We start from the raw sequence: 16,713 nt of genomic DNA on the forward strand, positions 1-16,713 counted from the left end.
GAAACAACGGTTGAGCTCAGAACTGCGATGGTGGCCCGGTTAGTCTTCTGTCCGTGTGTCAACACGTCTCTGAGCAACACTCGCTAAAACAAACGGCTCCCAGTAGAGTCCACCGCCGTTCGTGGAACTGTCGCCGTTCATCCCCACTGGAGAGCGAATGAATGTGTGCATGAATGGATGAACGTTACCGTCGCTGTCAAAAGCTTTTGAGGCTGTCGAGGGAGCAAGCATTCCCCACAAAAGTGAACTGCAGTGGTCTTTTCTTTTCTTTTCTTTTCCTTTGTGTTTTTGGTTAAATAAATGATCGTGTTCAAACAGTTAGAGCAGCGTTCTGCAACCTCTGTGAACAAAACAGACTTAACTTTTTTTTTTTTTTTTTACTTTCCAGCAAGTTCGCGAAACACATTTAACCCTTAAAATGTGGAAGCTACTATATGATGCTTTCATGAAGTTTTAACTCCAGTTCAGAATATTGAACCTTTATTTACACTGAACCTATTTTTGTATCTGATTTTAACAGTTTTGCTCAGTTTTAACAATTTTACCTCTCTGTAAGCAGATTGGCATGCTTTTTCCAACCATATCTAATTTTCTTTTTAAGGAAATTCCAGACATTTCAGGCTTTTTAAGCCATTCTATGAATTTTTTTCTCTCCATTTCTTCTGGTTTTAGCAATTTTTCCCAATTTCACTTGTGCCTTTTTTGAATCCCTTTTAAACCGAGAGTGACGAATCATTTTGGAAAATACTGCAGTGTGTGACTATAATAAAAACAAGCTAAATATTTATTCATATTTCATGTTGTAGAAGCTTGTTGGAGCTGCTGCAGAGGGACTGAAGAGCCGCATGTGGCTCCAGAGCCGCAGGTTGAACACCCCTGGGTTAGAGCTAAGAAATAAATTTCGCAACATATTTAAAGGAATCTCTCTGCAGTCTGAGTGTGAAACTGATCAGACATGGATCTCAACATGTCTGTCTTTTATTGCCGAGTCTCAAAGCGAGCCGTGAAGAGGGCGACTCTGTCTGCCGCCTGGGCTGAGGCCTCCTCCTCTCCTCTGCTCCTCTCAGGTCGGCCTCAGCGATGGACGTCCTCCTCCCGCTGCTCAACTGCTCTCCGGCAGCTGTCCTCGCCGGTGGCTCCGGCGTCTTCGGCGCCGCCGGCTGCCCCGAGGTGGCGGTGGCGTGCGGGATGAATGTTTCCTGGGTGCTGGCGGACGCCACGGGGCGGGATCTGGCCGAGTTGTGCCTGAGCGAGGACGACTACCTGAGCGGGGAGCTGGGCGTGCCCCGGTCCCCCGTCTTCCTGCCCGTCTGCGTCGCCTACCTGGCCGTCTTCCTGGTGGGCGTCCTGGGGAACTCGCTGACCTGCGCCGTCATCTTGTGCTACAAGGTCATGCAGACGCCCACCAACTACTACCTGCTGAGCCTGGCGGCGTCGGACCTGCTGGTGCTGCTGCTGGGCATGCCGCTGGAGCTGTACGACCTGTGGCGGAACTACCCCTTCCTGCTGGGCGAGGGCGGCTGCTACTTCAAGACCTTCCTCTTCGAGACCGTGTGCTTCGCCTCCATCCTCAACGTCACCGCCCTCAGCGTGGAGCGCTACGTGGCGGTGGTGCACCCGCTGCGGGTCAAGCGCATGGCCACCCGCGCTCACGTGAAGCGGGTCATCCTCCTGCTGTGGGCGCTGTCCATGCTGTGCGCCGTGCCCAACACCAGCATCCACGGCATTGGGCAGCTGCCTCCCAAGTTTGGAAGACACTTCCCCCGATCCGCCATGTGCTGTACGCTCACAACTCTGCTTTACACCTGTAGAGTCTCAGAGAGAAATGTGGATTTTTTAAATTTTCCATTGAGGATGGATTCAGATTTTCCATCGCTAAGTCTGGGGGATTAAAAAATTCTTAGGAAATACAGTCCTGGGTGATAAACAATGCCTGCAGGCAACTGAGCTTTTATGCTTATTCCTCTCTGTAAGTACCAACCCTGACTATTGATAGCACATAATAAAACGTCAGCAAAGGCAGTTCAGTTCATTATCTGGCAGCCCGCAAATGGGACTGGAGGTAGAGTCAGAACGCTGTAGTAAATAGTGACGTGGCAGTCTAATAGCTACTGTGATATTTCAGTTTGGACCAAATCTGTGGAGTATCTGACAGTCGCTGCTGTCAGTTCTTTAATAAATGTGACGGTTGTTGCGGTTTTCCTCCCTCTGCCCTCAGACATCCAGCAGCCGCGGATTTACAACTGGGTCATCCTGGTCTCCACGCTGGTCTTCTTCCTGCTGCCCATGCTCGTCATCAGCGTCCTCTACCTGCTGATCGGCCTGCGGCTGCGCAGGGAGAGGCTGGAGGCCTCGGCGGACGCCGGCTGCTTCGGACCCGAAGGCGTCTCCGGCTCCAACCGGCGGCGGCTGAGCAGGCGCAACGTGCAAATCACCAAGATGCTGTGTGGGTCGCCGCCCGAGCATCAGTTCAAACAGTAAACAGAGATTTAGTGCAATCAGGACTAGATTGATGACCTTGAGGGGAGAGAGCAGGTCTGGGTGATGCTGAAACCCGAGAGAGACAGCAGCTCTGCAGCTCTCCAACCGTTTCCCCACCACTTAATGGCGGTTCTTTCCTCTCCAGGCGTGCTGGTGGTGGTCTTCGGGCTCTGCTGGGCCCCCTTCCACGTGGACCGGCTGATGTGGAGCTACATGGACACGTCGTCGCCGCGGCACCAGGCCGTCTTCGAGCAGGTCCACATCATCTCCGGGGTGTGCTTCTACCTGAGCTCCGCCGTCAACCCCGTCCTCTACAACCTCATGTCCACCCGCTTCCGGGAGACGTTCAGCCACATCACGTGCCACTCGATCTGGTGGTCCGCGCACTCCGGCTCGCACCGCACCCAGCGCAGCACGCTGAGCCAGAACCCGTCCGTCAGAAACTGACTTCGGTCCGTTAAAAGCAAAGAGAAACTACAGGGGAAAAAAAACAGTATAAAGGATGAGGGCTGATTATCAGTCTCCACTGACTGAACAGGAATGTGGACTAAATATTAAAATCAGCAGACCGAACGGGAGAGGATGTTACTAGCGCACGGCGGCGTTCAAAAACCTGAAGAAAAGAAAAAAGTCTCTCGCCAATCCACGCAACCCAGGGCCGATCGGATTATTTTACACATGGAGAGGCAGAGCGCGATCAGATCTGCACAGATAACCGACAGAACAGAGTGACCAGAGGCGCCGTGACGAGCCCAAACAGGCATTTTTACACAATTTGCATACCGTCTGTGGAAGACTCCACACTGCAGAAAAACCACCGGAAACTCAATTTAAAAGAAGAACTGCTAATGCAAGAAAGAAAAACCGAGTAAATTGAAAACATGAGGTCAATGTTCTGATGAATAAGGAAATTACCATATAAATGATACAACAGGATAGATATGCATAGGAAATATCACCCATCAGCTATCTGGAGAGCAAGCTGGGTCTGTGTGTAATGTAGGTTCATTTATATGTTGTATATACTGTATAATGCAAATGGGGCTTTCTATTTACCGCTGAACAGCGCCGGATGGCGGGAATAATGCGATCTCACAGGGAAGGGTGAATGTAATCAGGCAACGGCGGGGGAAATGTGCACAAGATGACTTGTTCATGGCGCCGATAACCAGCGAGGAAGCTAATCACGACACACGGTATTGGTACGCCTCACGGCGCTGAAATGTTCTGAAAACACTTGAACGTCTCGTTTATACAGACACCGCCGTGCGTTTAGGTTAGGTTAGAAAAAGATGAATGGTCATTTTAAAGGATATTTATTGATTTCCTGATGTAAACTGTGTTGTTGTTCAGTTATTGAAGTAAAGCCGTCTTGCATTGAGTATATAAAGGATGTTCCTTTTGTTTTTTTTTGATTAGCTGTTAGATGAAAAGCGTGTGCGGCTTTGCTACTGAACTCAAGTTCTGCTGGTAAAATGTGCGGCGGATCCGTTGTTCTCATGACTGCTGCGGCTCGGAGAGGGACGGAGCGTAATGAGCCTCTGCACTCATTTTCATATTCAGATTTCCAGCCGGCTTCCGCAGAAAGAAGTCTTCTGTGTAAACAGCGAAAGTGAGTCAGGAGCGCCGACAGCCACAAGAACCTTTTCTTTTTTTTTTTTCTTTTTTCTTTTTTACACGCCGGGATGTCTCCTCTCAAGTTCAAACTCATTTGTTTGTGTGGAAATGGTGATTCTGGGGAAGGAGAGGCCCTGGATGTTCACAGTGTCGCCAGGCGAATCATAATATGGAAACACTGAAATAATGGATGAGGAGACGAGGCGGAAGACAAAAGCCTCTCCAGCTGTTAAACTCTGACAAATCGCTCTGCGATGGCGGCGTTATCGGCGTTAACGAAGGGCAATCTGCCCACGACCTCCATCACCGGAACACAATGCACTATTTACAGGCCGGCGCCGCCAACAGGCCCTCACAGTAACGGGATTCACTCAAGGGCAAGGTTATGATGAATGCCTGCAGCTCTTTCACACGGCGATGGGAAGCAGATGGCGCCTTTTAAAGAGTTGTGCTCGCAGAATGTGGACAGTGTGAAATTAAATTTTAAATCTCCCCAGATGAGAAGCGCGATTCATTTCATTTCACTTCCACACGTCGAGATGAAAAGGAAATTTGGATTCTTGTGCATGCAAAGACTCATAAAACCCTAAACGAATGGAATAGCTGCCCAGTTGGAAAGTTGTTTTTCTGGCTTCACATAACTGGATTTCCACGGTAATTTCCAGAACACCACCAGGACACTTCCACGAATTGTGACATGATTCAAATCAAATAACCGTTTAAATTTTACAAACCTAATTGACAGTCAGTGATAAAAGATACGATCTACTGATGTAAGGTGAAGTGGACGCTGAGGATGGGAACCGACGCTGACGGGCTAAATGAAAATCACATAAACAGCGTCGGCGTAAAGAGGACAGAGGACAGGACAGCGTGTCATTGACCTGATGTACGACGCAGACAGCCGAGTGCCGAGCCTGCAGCTTCGGCCGCCATCTTAAATCACCAATCAACCCTAAAGGCGTGTCTGATTGGGTGGTGGGAGAAAACCCGAGTAGTGAAACATGCAAACTCTCAAGGAATAAAGGAAACACTGAAGTTCCCGCCACACTGCTCACACTTCATCAAATCTTTCTCCGTTAAAACCTTCCTCCGATAGTGGAGCACGCTATCACCGTCTTCACCTTTGACCCCCAGCAGACGTCCTGATATAAAAACATCCAAGGTGATGGATTCTGAAAGAGCGCGAAGCTTTTGACGAAATACAGAAGACAGAGTGAAGGAAGCCATGAATACCTGTCGAGAGAGGCTCTGGTGTGAATGTATGAGCACAGATTCCAGGGCAGGTGTCAAATGGTGAAGAATACATTTCTTCACTGGGTTATTGAAGAAACTCAGCACTTCCTCTCACTCTTTACAGGAGGAAAAAGCTTTAAAATTGGCTCATATTTAGATGCATAGTGCAGAAAAATCTAGCATAGCATCTCAGCATAAGCAAGAAAAAGGAATTTGTAGACAGTAAATATTGGGAGATTAAAGAGAAAAAGCCTATCAGCAGCACAGCGACTGAACTCTGGCACCGCTTCACGGTTTTCATTTTTTTCCTTGTTAAAACAGCCTCAGTGGCCGAGATTAACTCTCCACTCAATTTATATGCAAGAGATTTGACAAAAGGCGGGTAAATCCCAGCGCGCGGGGAATCTGCCACCGCCGCATTCTGCTGGAGGTTTGCAGGCAGGAGAGTCTGGTACACCTGCAGAGTGGAGACGGGGGAAAGTCCTCAGGGAAGCCGGGGGAAAACAAAGTTGTACGTTTCATCTTTGGATGTTTAACAATGTTTACGCAGCTCTCTGGGGAATACACTCCCAGGCTGTCATTTGCTTCCCATTTGATTTAAAATTCCTATTTAACAGCAGGAAGCTCAGTTGAAGGTTTTTTTGTTTTGCAGATCCTCGTCGTCTCAGGTGGATCTATTCTAAAACTGTCACCGGATCTCAGAGCTCCCTGTGTTTGGGTGTAGTTTTCACTGAAATGTGTACAACAATCCTGAAGCTCCATCTGCTTTCCACCGAGCACCATTAGCTGCCAGGAGCAACTCTGATTCATGATCCAGTTCGAGATTCTTTGGTTCAATAAACGTTTAAATAAACGTCAGCATTTCCATGCGAAAGTGCACCGAGACTCAAAAAAACGATTCTTGCAGTGTTTTTGGGTGACAAGTTATTTAAAAAAAGGAAACTTTGCGTGTTGATTCCTGAGCCTGCTGCCTTTTCTCTTGGAATTTCTACCTCTCCCATTTTAACAAGACTTCATGTGAGATGAAAGGAAACATATGGAGGAATTTGATAAGTGATACAAATTGGGCAGCAACAGATCTACAACATGTTTACCAGTTTGGAGAAAGAGAAGATGCTGTGCACTAATGCATCACACCGAGCCGCCTGCGTTCCCTCCCTGCTCACCGCTTTCTACTAATTAGCTCTGGAAAGCAGAATTCTGGGGGAGATTTATCTCTTTTTCTCCCGAAACGAACAAACAGAAAAAGGCCCGACGAGGTTTTTAATATCAGAAGCTGCGATGTGACCCACAGGGACGGTCCTATTCTCCACCGAGGATCCAGCTAATTAGCTCGGATAGAAAAGGGTTTTATTTCAGTTTAATTACATCTCAAAAGAGCATTTGGTGACAACCGAACATCCCTGAAACTCAAACAATGCGTCTCGCGCTGTTTTCTGCGTCTCCTCCTGCGTCTCCTCTGATTTGAATTCGATTCTTGTCATTTATTCCCGGCAGCCCCTCCTGAGTGTACACACTTAATTCAGTAAATCCTCTTGTCACTTAAAGCTGCGGTGAGAGTTAATCTGCGGTAAATTCAAATTTAAGCAAGTCTTACTTATTGTGAGTTAAATAAAGCTTATGGGGGGGAAAAAAAGGCCGTTTCAGTGTTCCAGTAATGAGTTCTGTATTTCAAGTTTTACAAATGTAATAAAACAAAAGATTTCTTTACATTTGGATGTGAATTCAAGAACAGACAGCAACATCATCAACTGCAAACTCCACAATAGAAAATGACAGTAAAATAAGACATGTAATATATAAAAAAAAAAAAAAAACTCACTTAAAAAAGCACCAAGAAATATTATTAGAAAATATCAAGCAATAAAAACTCTGCAAACTTCCACAAACTGTTTACAGTTCGGTAACGAATCATGTCTGAGTAACGAGCCGAAGGAATAAAGAAGCAGATAAAACCCTCCCTGAGGCCGAGGCCGCCGCGGACGCGTCTTTCCCTTCAGGCGGTCTTGGGGCAGTACTTCCTCTCGAACTGGGCCACGTTGAACTTGCGGAGGCAGCCCTTGTAGTTCATGTAGCGGATCTTCCCGAAGACGGGCCGCTCCGCCCAGCCCTGGTCGTGGACGCCGCAGATGGACCACATGCAGCCTGCGGGACGGAGACACGCTGTTGGTCTGGGCCGTTCGCACGGCGGCGGGACCGGGAGCCGGCCCGGGTTCTCACCCACGACGCCGTTGGGGTCCTGCCCGTCCAGCTCGTAGCGGTCGTTCAGGTACAGGGCGATGGACAGCGCCTCCTCGGGGGACGGCGTCCACTCCAGGATCTTCTTGGCCCAGTACATCCTCAGGAAGCCGTGCATCTTCCCCTCGCTGGTCATCTGGTACTGGAAGGAGACGAAACGCCGTGAACGACAGACGAGACGCCGGAACCGCGTTCTGGAGGTTCTGGAAGGCCTCAGACCTGAGCGGCGTTCCACAGCTTGTCGTGCGTCTTGGCGTTCTCCAGCTGCTCCCGGGTGTACAGGTACGGCCGCTTGTCTTTGGCGTGATCCTTCAAGGTCTTCTGAGCCCACTCGTACGCACCTGAGAGCCACACACACACACACGCACACACACACATCACTAACGGGACGGGAGCGGCGGCAGGGCGAGCAGGAAGTGGTCCACTGACCCTCCACGCTGTCGTACTGCTGGTTGTAGAAGCAGAAGTTGTCGGTCAGCTCCCGCCGCACCACCAGCTCCTCCAGGAAGGGGCCGACCGACTGGCCGGCGCTCTTCCCGCCGCGCTGCACCTGCAGGGCGGCTCGCTGCGCCGACAGCTGGCCTGAAGCAAGAAGGAAGCAGACACGGCTTAAGAGGAGGAGACGGACGGAGACGGAGATGGACGTGGCGCGGCGCGGGGGCGAGGGAGCTCCGGGATCGTCCACCGCAGCCGTTCACTTTGAACTCCTGCAGAGACGAACCGCGGCCGAGAAAGCTCGGCATTAAAAATGAAACAAAGCGCCGACGCTTTTCAGATGTGAGGCTTTGAGTTCAGGAGCACCTGAACAGCATCCGGCGATTCAACCCGCAGCCTCCTGGACGGGGGCAGCACCGGGTCGAGTCGGATCCCGGGAGGAAAGAATGTGAAAGAAAAATACACCGACTAGCATTTCATTCATGAAATTTGCACAACCGCTGGAGGCGAACCAGATGTTCTCCCAGGCTGGAGGACAGAACCGCACTACGCTCCTCTCACAGGAGATCCAACATGAGATGTGTCTCAAAATCAACGTGACTTCATTCGCCGGTGTTGACGGGATTAGAGAATCGGCAGCCGGTCACAGCGTTTGATTCCCGTGTCGGGGCAGTACTGACCGAAGCGGATCCAGGGGGACAGCTGGCTGAGAGCCGCCACGTTGGGGTCGTTCCGCTGAGCGCCGAACAGCGGGAGGCGCTCGTCCATGAAGGACTCCAGCATGGCCAGGCCCGCCTGGGCGCCGGGCTCCGCCCACTCCGGCTCCCCGACCGTCCGGTCCACCGGCAGCGAGGCCAGCATCTCCGCCCAGTCCACCGCCTGCGAGGAGGACACGGGAGGACAGACGGAGGACAGATGGAGGACAGGCGGAGGACAGACAGAGGACAGTGAGGAACCGCTGTGGAGCTGCCGACTTCAAAACCAGAGACGTTCTTAAATATCAGGAGGCGAAGGGGAAAGTCTGAAAAGTCTCAGTTTATATTCTCTCATCAATAAATCATGTGAAGAGGAAACAGCTGAAGGTTAGGAGTAAGCATTTTCTTTTCTGGAAGGTTTCTGACTTTCAAACTCTTCACCGATGTGGAAACTCATCGTTTGGAGGAATAATTTGTTTTTCAAACACGAGGTCGTGCGAGCGGCCGCCTCGCTCTGCTCGTCACGTAAGTGAAGCTGAACCACAGATTTCTGTGTTGATTTAAATCCATTCACCAACGGTTCAGGGGAGGAGAAATTATGCTTCTGACTTTTTAACAGATTTTATGGTAAAAAAAAATTAAATGTTTATTATTTCCTCTGTTTGTTTGCTTACTTTGGCCGTCCTGGCAGCAGTGTGTGGGTGTTTCTCGACCGGAGGGAAGTCCGTGAGGAACTCGGGCAGAAGCTTGGTGATCTTCCCTCTGATGGTCCGCGCTGCGTACTCCAGCTTGGCCGAGGCCACCCAGCACGGAACCACATTATGAGCATCCACCTGCCGGCAGAAAGAAGAAAACGCTGGTTTATGCCACTGGCGATGAAATAAAATCACCTGAGCACGTCCGAAACGTCCAGCAGAAAGTGACTGTGAATACAGTACCTGTATGAGGGGGAGGTCCTCTGGCAGCGCCTTGCGGACGTCCTGCAGCCACTGCACCGCCTCCCGCAGCGGGGAGAAGTCGGTCACCACCGCCCCGAAGCCGCGATCCGACACGAAGCCGGGCAGGACCTCGCCCGGAGCGCCGCGCAGCAGGTGGAACTGGATGTCCAGCGGTCTGCATTCCTGGTGGGACAGAGGGACAGAGCGGGACTTACAGCCTGTCGTCCGAACAGGACTCGTCCGACGACGAATTCAAACACAATGTTCTTTGTGTATTTCTAAAACTCACTGACACTTTTCAGTTCATTTTATCTATAGAGCCCACTGTCTCTGGGAAACTCCGGAGCTACTCGGTGCCTATAATCACTCAGTCGGCTACCAGGGCTTTAAAATATGTCAAATCTTCGGCTCGCTGCCCATTTCACCACATCTTTGTCCACCTCTGATCCTTATTAACTACATCAAGACTCCTTATTAAACATTCATCGCTGTCAATAAGTCAACCTTTTAATATCTCTCTCTCAAAAACACTCATTTAAATATTAATACATGTCCGCTGCAGGCGTTAATCAGAGCTTTTTGATCATCTGCTGTGTCGGGGAGGGAAAAATTCTCTGTCCTACAGTGTCCGTGTGTCTTTAGTGGACGGACGCTCCGTCCAGAGTGTTTCCTGCCTTTCCTCTGCTGAATCCTCCAGTGATCCCAGCAGCGCCATAAGGACCAGTACTGAGACTGGGAATTCAGCAGAGCTCTCAAACAGATCTGTAGAGCAGGTCTCTAATCTGAAGGTCTTCACAGGAGGAGTCTTAACATATTTGACCTTATGTGGCTTCTGACAGGTAGGCAGGAACTGATGATCTGCACTGACAGCTCTATTTGAGCACACTGTTATATTATGTATCATTGTGTTGTTTACTTCACTGCAACTCCAATTACAAAAATGACGTGAACTGAATGGAGTACAGATGAGGGACAGATGTGGAAACTGACTGTAAAACTTCGGTTGAGCTTTTCAAGTTTTGGTATCACTTAATTGGATCTAATGGCAGTGGTTTTATTCCCATTTAATGAAATGGCTGCATGTCAATGTAAGCGGGACCTGAAGAAAATACTTTTTTTACCTTTGAAACTTCCTCCAGGCCCTTGAGCAGGAAGCTGTAGTGTCTCAGTGTGGACAGGGGGGACTCAGGAACCGTCAGACAGAAGCAGATGTGCAGAGGGAGGCTCTCCTCCACAGCAAGCCTCTGGGCGTGGATCAGCGCCCAGTTATCTAACAAACAAATAAACAAACACACAGACAGACAGGAGCACAGTAAGCCAGGAGAGAGCTCTGCCGTTGCTGTTCTCATGTGTGTCTGGAGTTCACCTTGGACTCTCTGGTCCCTCCACATCCAGTACAGGACGCCCTCTGACCCCTGCTTCACCTTCCTGGCTTCAGATATGAACCGCAGGCGCTTTTCGTTGAATTTCATGTCCTTATTGTCTGCTCGCTGCTGCTGCAGCTCGCTCCGCAACCAGCCCCGGCTCCTCTCCTTCTTCTCCCTCTTCTGCTGCTTGGCGCCGGGCTGCTCCCCGGAGGAGGAGGAGGTCGACTTGCGCTTCTTGTCGGACATGGTGGGAGTGATGAGGGAGCGCAGAGCAGAGCTGGACCCGGTCTTCAAGAACAGAGCGAAGGACGAGCTACAGGAAACAGCGACGAACAGTTCCAGCAAAACTTCATTCAGCTGAACACCCGCAAAGACAGGAAAGCGTGGCTACACGCAGAAACCGCACAAGGTGCATCGGTATGGTAAAATTGAAAAGAAAGAAAGTGGCACGAGGTGAATGGGAAAGCGCGGTTCAGGGGTTCAAACTTACCTCCGCGTCGCGCCGCGCAGCATTCAGCTTCCAGCGCGGCTCCGCTGTTTCCTTTTACACAACCAGTTATGAGTGCAGGTTTTGTAACGCTGTTTCCATGGAGCAGGACTACATTTCCCAGGATGCAGTGGGGTCAAACCCCCGCCCCCCCCCGAACGTAACTACGTCACAGTTTACGTTCGAGGCAGATTGACGTCATGTTGTAACGTAACCGAAACACTCCAAACAGCTAGCAGGGCTGCTAGCTACTTCTGCGTTTCTTCCTGCTCTCCGGACTATTAATTTGTTTTTTTTACAGCATGAACGGAGCCGAGGTGACAGAAGGCCGCGGGACGAGACCAGCCGCGCCGGACAAAGTGGACATGTCGCTGGGTAAGGGGCTCAGTTGCTGCGAGCAGCGTACAGAAATAGACTCCTAGCTCATGTTAGCCTGTTTGCAGCAGCTGTTTTGAGTCCATGCATTCTTCAAACCCGAGGGTCTCTGCTGGCCGCGTTTTCACTTCCACAGATGATATCATTCGCCTGAACAAAAAAGAGCAACAGCTGAAACGGAAACAGGCCAACGTGAACCGCAGACCGGTGAAGAAGAAAGGGAAGGTGTTCTCACAGAGGACTGCAGGAGCTGCTCAGAGAGGTTTGGTCATTCTTCATGTTACCTAAATTACCCGCATACATTCCCAGTTATTTCTGTCCTGACGTTGAGCATCTGTAAATCCACTAATATGAATGAATGAACGGACTGTTTATTTATGGTCACAGTTCAACTGATGGAAAATACCACCACCAGCAGATACTGTTCACTTGAAATCACCAAGAACACGAACAGGCTGCACCAGTGGCTTTTTTATGCCTATCATGTATATTCTATGGAATAAAACAGACTATGTGCAACTTCCAGAAATCTTAAACAGCAAAACCAACAGCGAAAGAAATAACAGATCATAATAACATTCTTATTGATAGCCCCTTTCTCTCACCATCAATCTAAAAGGTCACTCTTCATTATTCTGTATAATAAGGCTTGTTTGAAAGTTGACCTCGAGCGGGGCGACAGTAGCTCAGTTGGTAGAGCAGGTCGTCTTATAACCGGAAGGTTTGGCGGTTCGATCCCCGCTCCCGCAGGCGTAAAACTGTCGTCGTGTCCTTGGGCAAGACACTTCACCCACCTAAGTATGAAAGTTGTGAGAGTGAATGGTTGGTAGTGGTCGGAGGGGCCGATGGCGCAGATTGGCAGCCTCGCTTCCGTCAGTCTGCCCCAGGGCAGCTGTGGTTACAGCAGTAGCTTACCACCACCCAGTATGGTGTGAATGAATAATGCAATGTAAAGCGTCTTTGAGTGTCCTGAAAAGTGCTATATAAAACAAAATTATTATTATTATTATTATAAGTTAATCTCTTAGAGTTTCCTTCCCACAACATATGTACATGTCATCTATATTGTTCTCACTTCACCTGATTCAAAAGTAAACAGCCCTCCTAAATTCCATTTGCCTGATATTCTGCAAACCAGGAGTCAGCGTCCCTCGAGGAGGAGCACCTAAATTAAGAAACAGAAGAGTCCCTCCGCTGCCGGGTCGACGGAGGGGCCAGGGGGTCATCACCGGCCTGGCAGCCCGACGGCCAGCTGCCCTGCTGAAACGAGCCGGATCCCTCAACAGAGCAGCACTTAACCAGGTAACACACTGATCTCCCCCTCTGTCACAGCCATTCAGTTCAGCTGTCATTATGTTATTTATTCATCCATCATGTTCAGGTTTGAGTGGTGAGATGCTGGAGCTGATCCCAGGCAGAATGCATCCTGAACAGTTTAGCAGTTTATCACAAAAAAAAAAAAACAATCACAAATGAACACACATTCACACCTTTGTGCAAGTTCAGAGATTTTGTTTAACCTCAGATGTTTTCCAACTGTGTGAAGAAGCAGAAGAAAAGCCGCTTGTCTCGACCCAGACTCATACTGAGGACAGTCTGGCTGTGAGGCGAGAGAGAACAAACCACTTCACGTTAATCCCAACCCCATTTTAAAAAAGTAAGACCCATATGGGAGTCATCGCAGCTTCTCCTTCCTTTGACCTCTAGAATATTTTCAGTGAGGTGGAACCAGTTAAAGCTGTTTTAACACAGAGTTCTCCTCCTGCTGCACGATGTCTTAATGTTTCCAGATTTAAAACGCTGATTCCTTCCTCCAGGCAGTGAGACACACGTTGGAGAAACGAGCTGCTCACGGCGCTCAGTTTCAAACTTATCTTCTCAAAGAAGATAGTGAATGAAGTTTCTTACAAATGAAGATAATCGTATTTTCTCCAAAGGCTCGTTCACGAGTATTCCAGTTGAAATCAAAATCCTCCACCTTTGAGGAGTCCATCAGGGTTTTCCTGACAGGGATTTTTTTTTTCCCCCACTGGCAGTTTGACCTGGACCACACTGACCTCTGTCACACCATCTGTTAAATGCAAAGTACTTTGAAAATCATTTTTATCGTGTGGGTGTCAACTTTTTCATTGAAGCGGCGCGGCTGACGAATGGCCGCCGCCTCTGCTGCAGCGTGAGCCGTAACACACCCCCGCTTCGTTGAGCTGTAGAGAGGAAGCACAAGAACGATGCGGTGAAAGATCTGTTGCCGTGCATAAATATTTGAACAGAGGTGACCATAAAAAAAAAAAAAAAGCTCCTCCATGTGTTCCTGGCGTTGCAGTCCAGCAGAATCAGCCTCCGGCCTCCCGGCAACCGAGGACACAGTAAATAAAACTCTCATACTTCCATGATTGCATTTATCGCCGCAGTAAACAGGGCTTCTTCTGCTGGCCGGGACTTTATGGCGGGCCAGTGCGGAGCTTTCTCTGCATCCCGTTGCCGGGCAACAGGCCCCAGCAGCCGGCCGCCGGCCCGGTTTGACTCGTTAGCTCCCGCTCCAGCTGTGTCGGGAGAAACTTCTCGGCCTCGTTTGAAGCCTCGGTCTTGATGCTTCTGCGGATCGAGTGCTGATCTTTCACGGTTATCTTTTCTATTTTGTGTTTGTCAAGTTCCGGTTACGCACCGTTAAACATGTTTCACGGATTATCGTGAGGCTCTGAAAAGGTTCGCTTTAAACTCAGAGTCCTTCCTTAATGCCAGACGCAAATTTGCATCATGAGATTAAAGAAACGCAGAGATAAGGCCTCTGTAGTGATCTTCACACAGGCGAGACGCCGGATCCCCGCCGCGCTGCTGCAGCTGTGTTTGGCGTCCAGCCGCTCGTCCTCTGCCTCCAGCTGTGCTCCGGCGTGTTCAACCTCTCCGCCTTCGTTCTCCTCCGCAGAAAGCACGACAGAGAGCCAGGCCGTTCGTTCAGCGTCCCGACGTCCCGTACAGGAAGCCGGAGGTGCAGCGGCGGCTGTTCAGGCAGCCCGAACCTCAGAGAGCCCCGAATGCAGCGGCGGTCCGGAGACCCTTCCAGCTGCGCCGGCGGTGAGACGACGCTTCAGTCCTCTCCGCTCCTCCGCAGGGCGCTCGGCTCTTTATTCCCCTGCTGTTTCCCCGCAGGCCGCTCCCGCCCGTCCAGCAGACTCAGAGGGAAGCCCGGCAAGCCACGTTCCTGTTCCGCAGAGGACTCAAGGTGCTTCACTCACTCTCTGAGCAGTTAGAAAGAACGCAGTAACTTTCTTGAACATCTGAGTGCGTGAGCTTTGAATGAAGCCGGTTCGGGTTCAGTTTTTGAAAACACGAGCAGGACGTTGATCGACGGTGCTTGAAGGTCGTGGGCAGTTCTTTGTAGATGTGATTGGAGCTGAACCCGCCCCTCTGGCTGCTGCTTCTGCAGGTACAAGCCCAGGTGCAGAGGCCGACTCCCCGAACGCCTCCGGTGAAAACCCGGCAGTGAGTGTTTGTTAGACTTTTCTTTCTGCCTCCAGTTTTGTGCTGGATGAGACACTTCCGCCCGTTGTCCACCAGGTGGCGCTCACCGACAGCGAGCAGCGGGATCCTCACGGTTTCCATCGACAACCCCACAGCCAGGACTCAGCCAGAGTGAGTACCGAGCCGCGCTCTGGCCTCCGAGCCGCACCGCGCCGCAGAACCTGAGCTTTGCGTTTGACCCGCCCGGCAGACCCCCCTCCGCCTGGACCCTGCACCCCCCCGCCGCCAGCGCCGCGCCCGTCAAGGTGGAGACGGCGGAGAAGAAGATACCGAAAGGCGTTCCTCTGCAGTTTGACATCAACAGTGTTGGGAAACCGGTGAGTGTGTGAGTGTGTGTGAGTGTGTGAGTGTGTGTGTGTGTGTGTGTGTGTGTGTGTGTGTGTGTCAGAGAGCACTCCCTCACCTCGCCGCTCATCCCTGCTCTCTTCTCTTCTCAGCAAACGTCGATCACCCTGAACGAGCGGTTCCGCATCCTGAAGGACCGCCGCGCCGCCACGGCGCAGAGCACCAAGGGCAGCAGGTTCGTCACCGTGGGCTAGAGAGAGAGAGAGAGACCAGCGGGTGGGGCTCGCCCTCTGTCCTGCTGCCACCTGGACGGTGCCCCCCCTACCCCCTACCCTACCCCCCACACTGACTTTAGCAGCACAGGACTCAACCGTGAGAGGCCCAAGTGTTGAAGACAAACATTAAAAGAGTTTCTATCATTGGTATCATGGGACTGGGTGGTTTGTCTCGTGGACGTCCTGCTCGGGGAAACGGAGCGTCCAGAGGAATCAGTGTTAAATTAAGTTTGTTTTTCATCAGCTGGGAAGACAGCCGTGATTTTTTTGTAAAAATTTTCTGAAATAAAGAGGTTGTGACGACATTTGTGTTGCGAGCTGAAATCATCCGGTGCCTGTTTGACTTTTGATTTGACACAGGAACAAATAAATGTCTTCAAACGTGTTTCCGATACGTTTTAAACAAAAGAAACTACTGCGTCTCGTGGAATCTGAATATTGCTTTTATTTAAATACATTAAAATTTGCAATGTAACAAAACTATTGGCATATGAAATTCAAACACCATTTAAATGAACAAAACATGGCTCACTTCATTTTTCTGTGGCTAGCGTCGGTAACACTAGGCTGTTTCTCTTGACTTGCCGCTCTGCGTCGTTTCCCCGGCCCCCATTTACACTGTTCACAGACTATCTTACAATAAGAGTGCTGAATAAAAATGAGGTAAGAAAGTGGTTTGAAGATTACAGATCATGCAGAACATGCCGAACAGCAAAAAAAAAAAAAAAAAAAAAGTGAAGGAGGAAGTAACAAAAAAAAAAA

General features: G+C 50.1%; 3 protein-coding genes across 3 annotated transcripts; 2 read left to right on the top strand and 1 right to left on the bottom strand.

Moving 5' to 3' along the window:
* The first annotated feature begins 1,080 nt into the window (after positions 1-1,080).
* LOC115405527 (neuromedin-U receptor 1-like) lies at positions 1,081-2,928 on the top strand. Its single transcript, XM_030115130.1, has 3 exons — positions 1,081-1,780; positions 2,219-2,446; positions 2,627-2,928. The coding sequence occupies exons 1-3, from the start codon at positions 1,081-1,083 to the stop codon at positions 2,926-2,928; spliced, it is 1,230 nt and encodes a 409-aa protein (XP_029970990.1).
* A 3,975-nt stretch (positions 2,929-6,903) lies between these two features.
* Positions 6,904-11,588, bottom strand: cpdp (CPD photolyase). The gene is made up of 10 exons (XM_030114461.1): positions 11,498-11,588; positions 11,007-11,320; positions 10,762-10,910; positions 9,641-9,823; positions 9,377-9,535; positions 8,688-8,886; positions 8,002-8,154; positions 7,792-7,913; positions 7,555-7,714; positions 6,904-7,479 (listed from the first exon to the last, which is right to left on the bottom strand). The coding sequence occupies exons 1-10, from the start codon at positions 11,518-11,520 to the stop codon at positions 7,331-7,333; spliced, it is 1,611 nt and encodes a 536-aa protein (XP_029970321.1). The 5' UTR covers positions 11,521-11,588; the 3' UTR covers positions 6,904-7,330.
* A 57-nt stretch (positions 11,589-11,645) lies between these two features.
* Positions 11,646-16,708, top strand: LOC115405039 (UAP56-interacting factor). The gene is made up of 9 exons (XM_030114462.1): positions 11,646-11,869; positions 12,006-12,131; positions 13,008-13,171; positions 14,796-14,944; positions 15,020-15,092; positions 15,297-15,352; positions 15,428-15,502; positions 15,582-15,708; positions 15,829-16,708. Exons 1-9 carry the CDS (start codon positions 11,797-11,799, stop codon positions 15,928-15,930), a joined length of 945 nt encoding a protein of 314 aa, XP_029970322.1. The 5' UTR covers positions 11,646-11,796; the 3' UTR covers positions 15,931-16,708.
* The last annotated feature ends 5 nt before the right edge of the window (positions 16,709-16,713 follow it).

The sequence above is a fragment of the Salarias fasciatus genome, chromosome 18 (assembly GCF_902148845.1).
Source record: "Salarias fasciatus chromosome 18, fSalaFa1.1, whole genome shotgun sequence".
Classification (NCBI taxonomy): Eukaryota; Metazoa; Chordata; class Actinopteri; order Blenniiformes; family Blenniidae; genus Salarias; species Salarias fasciatus.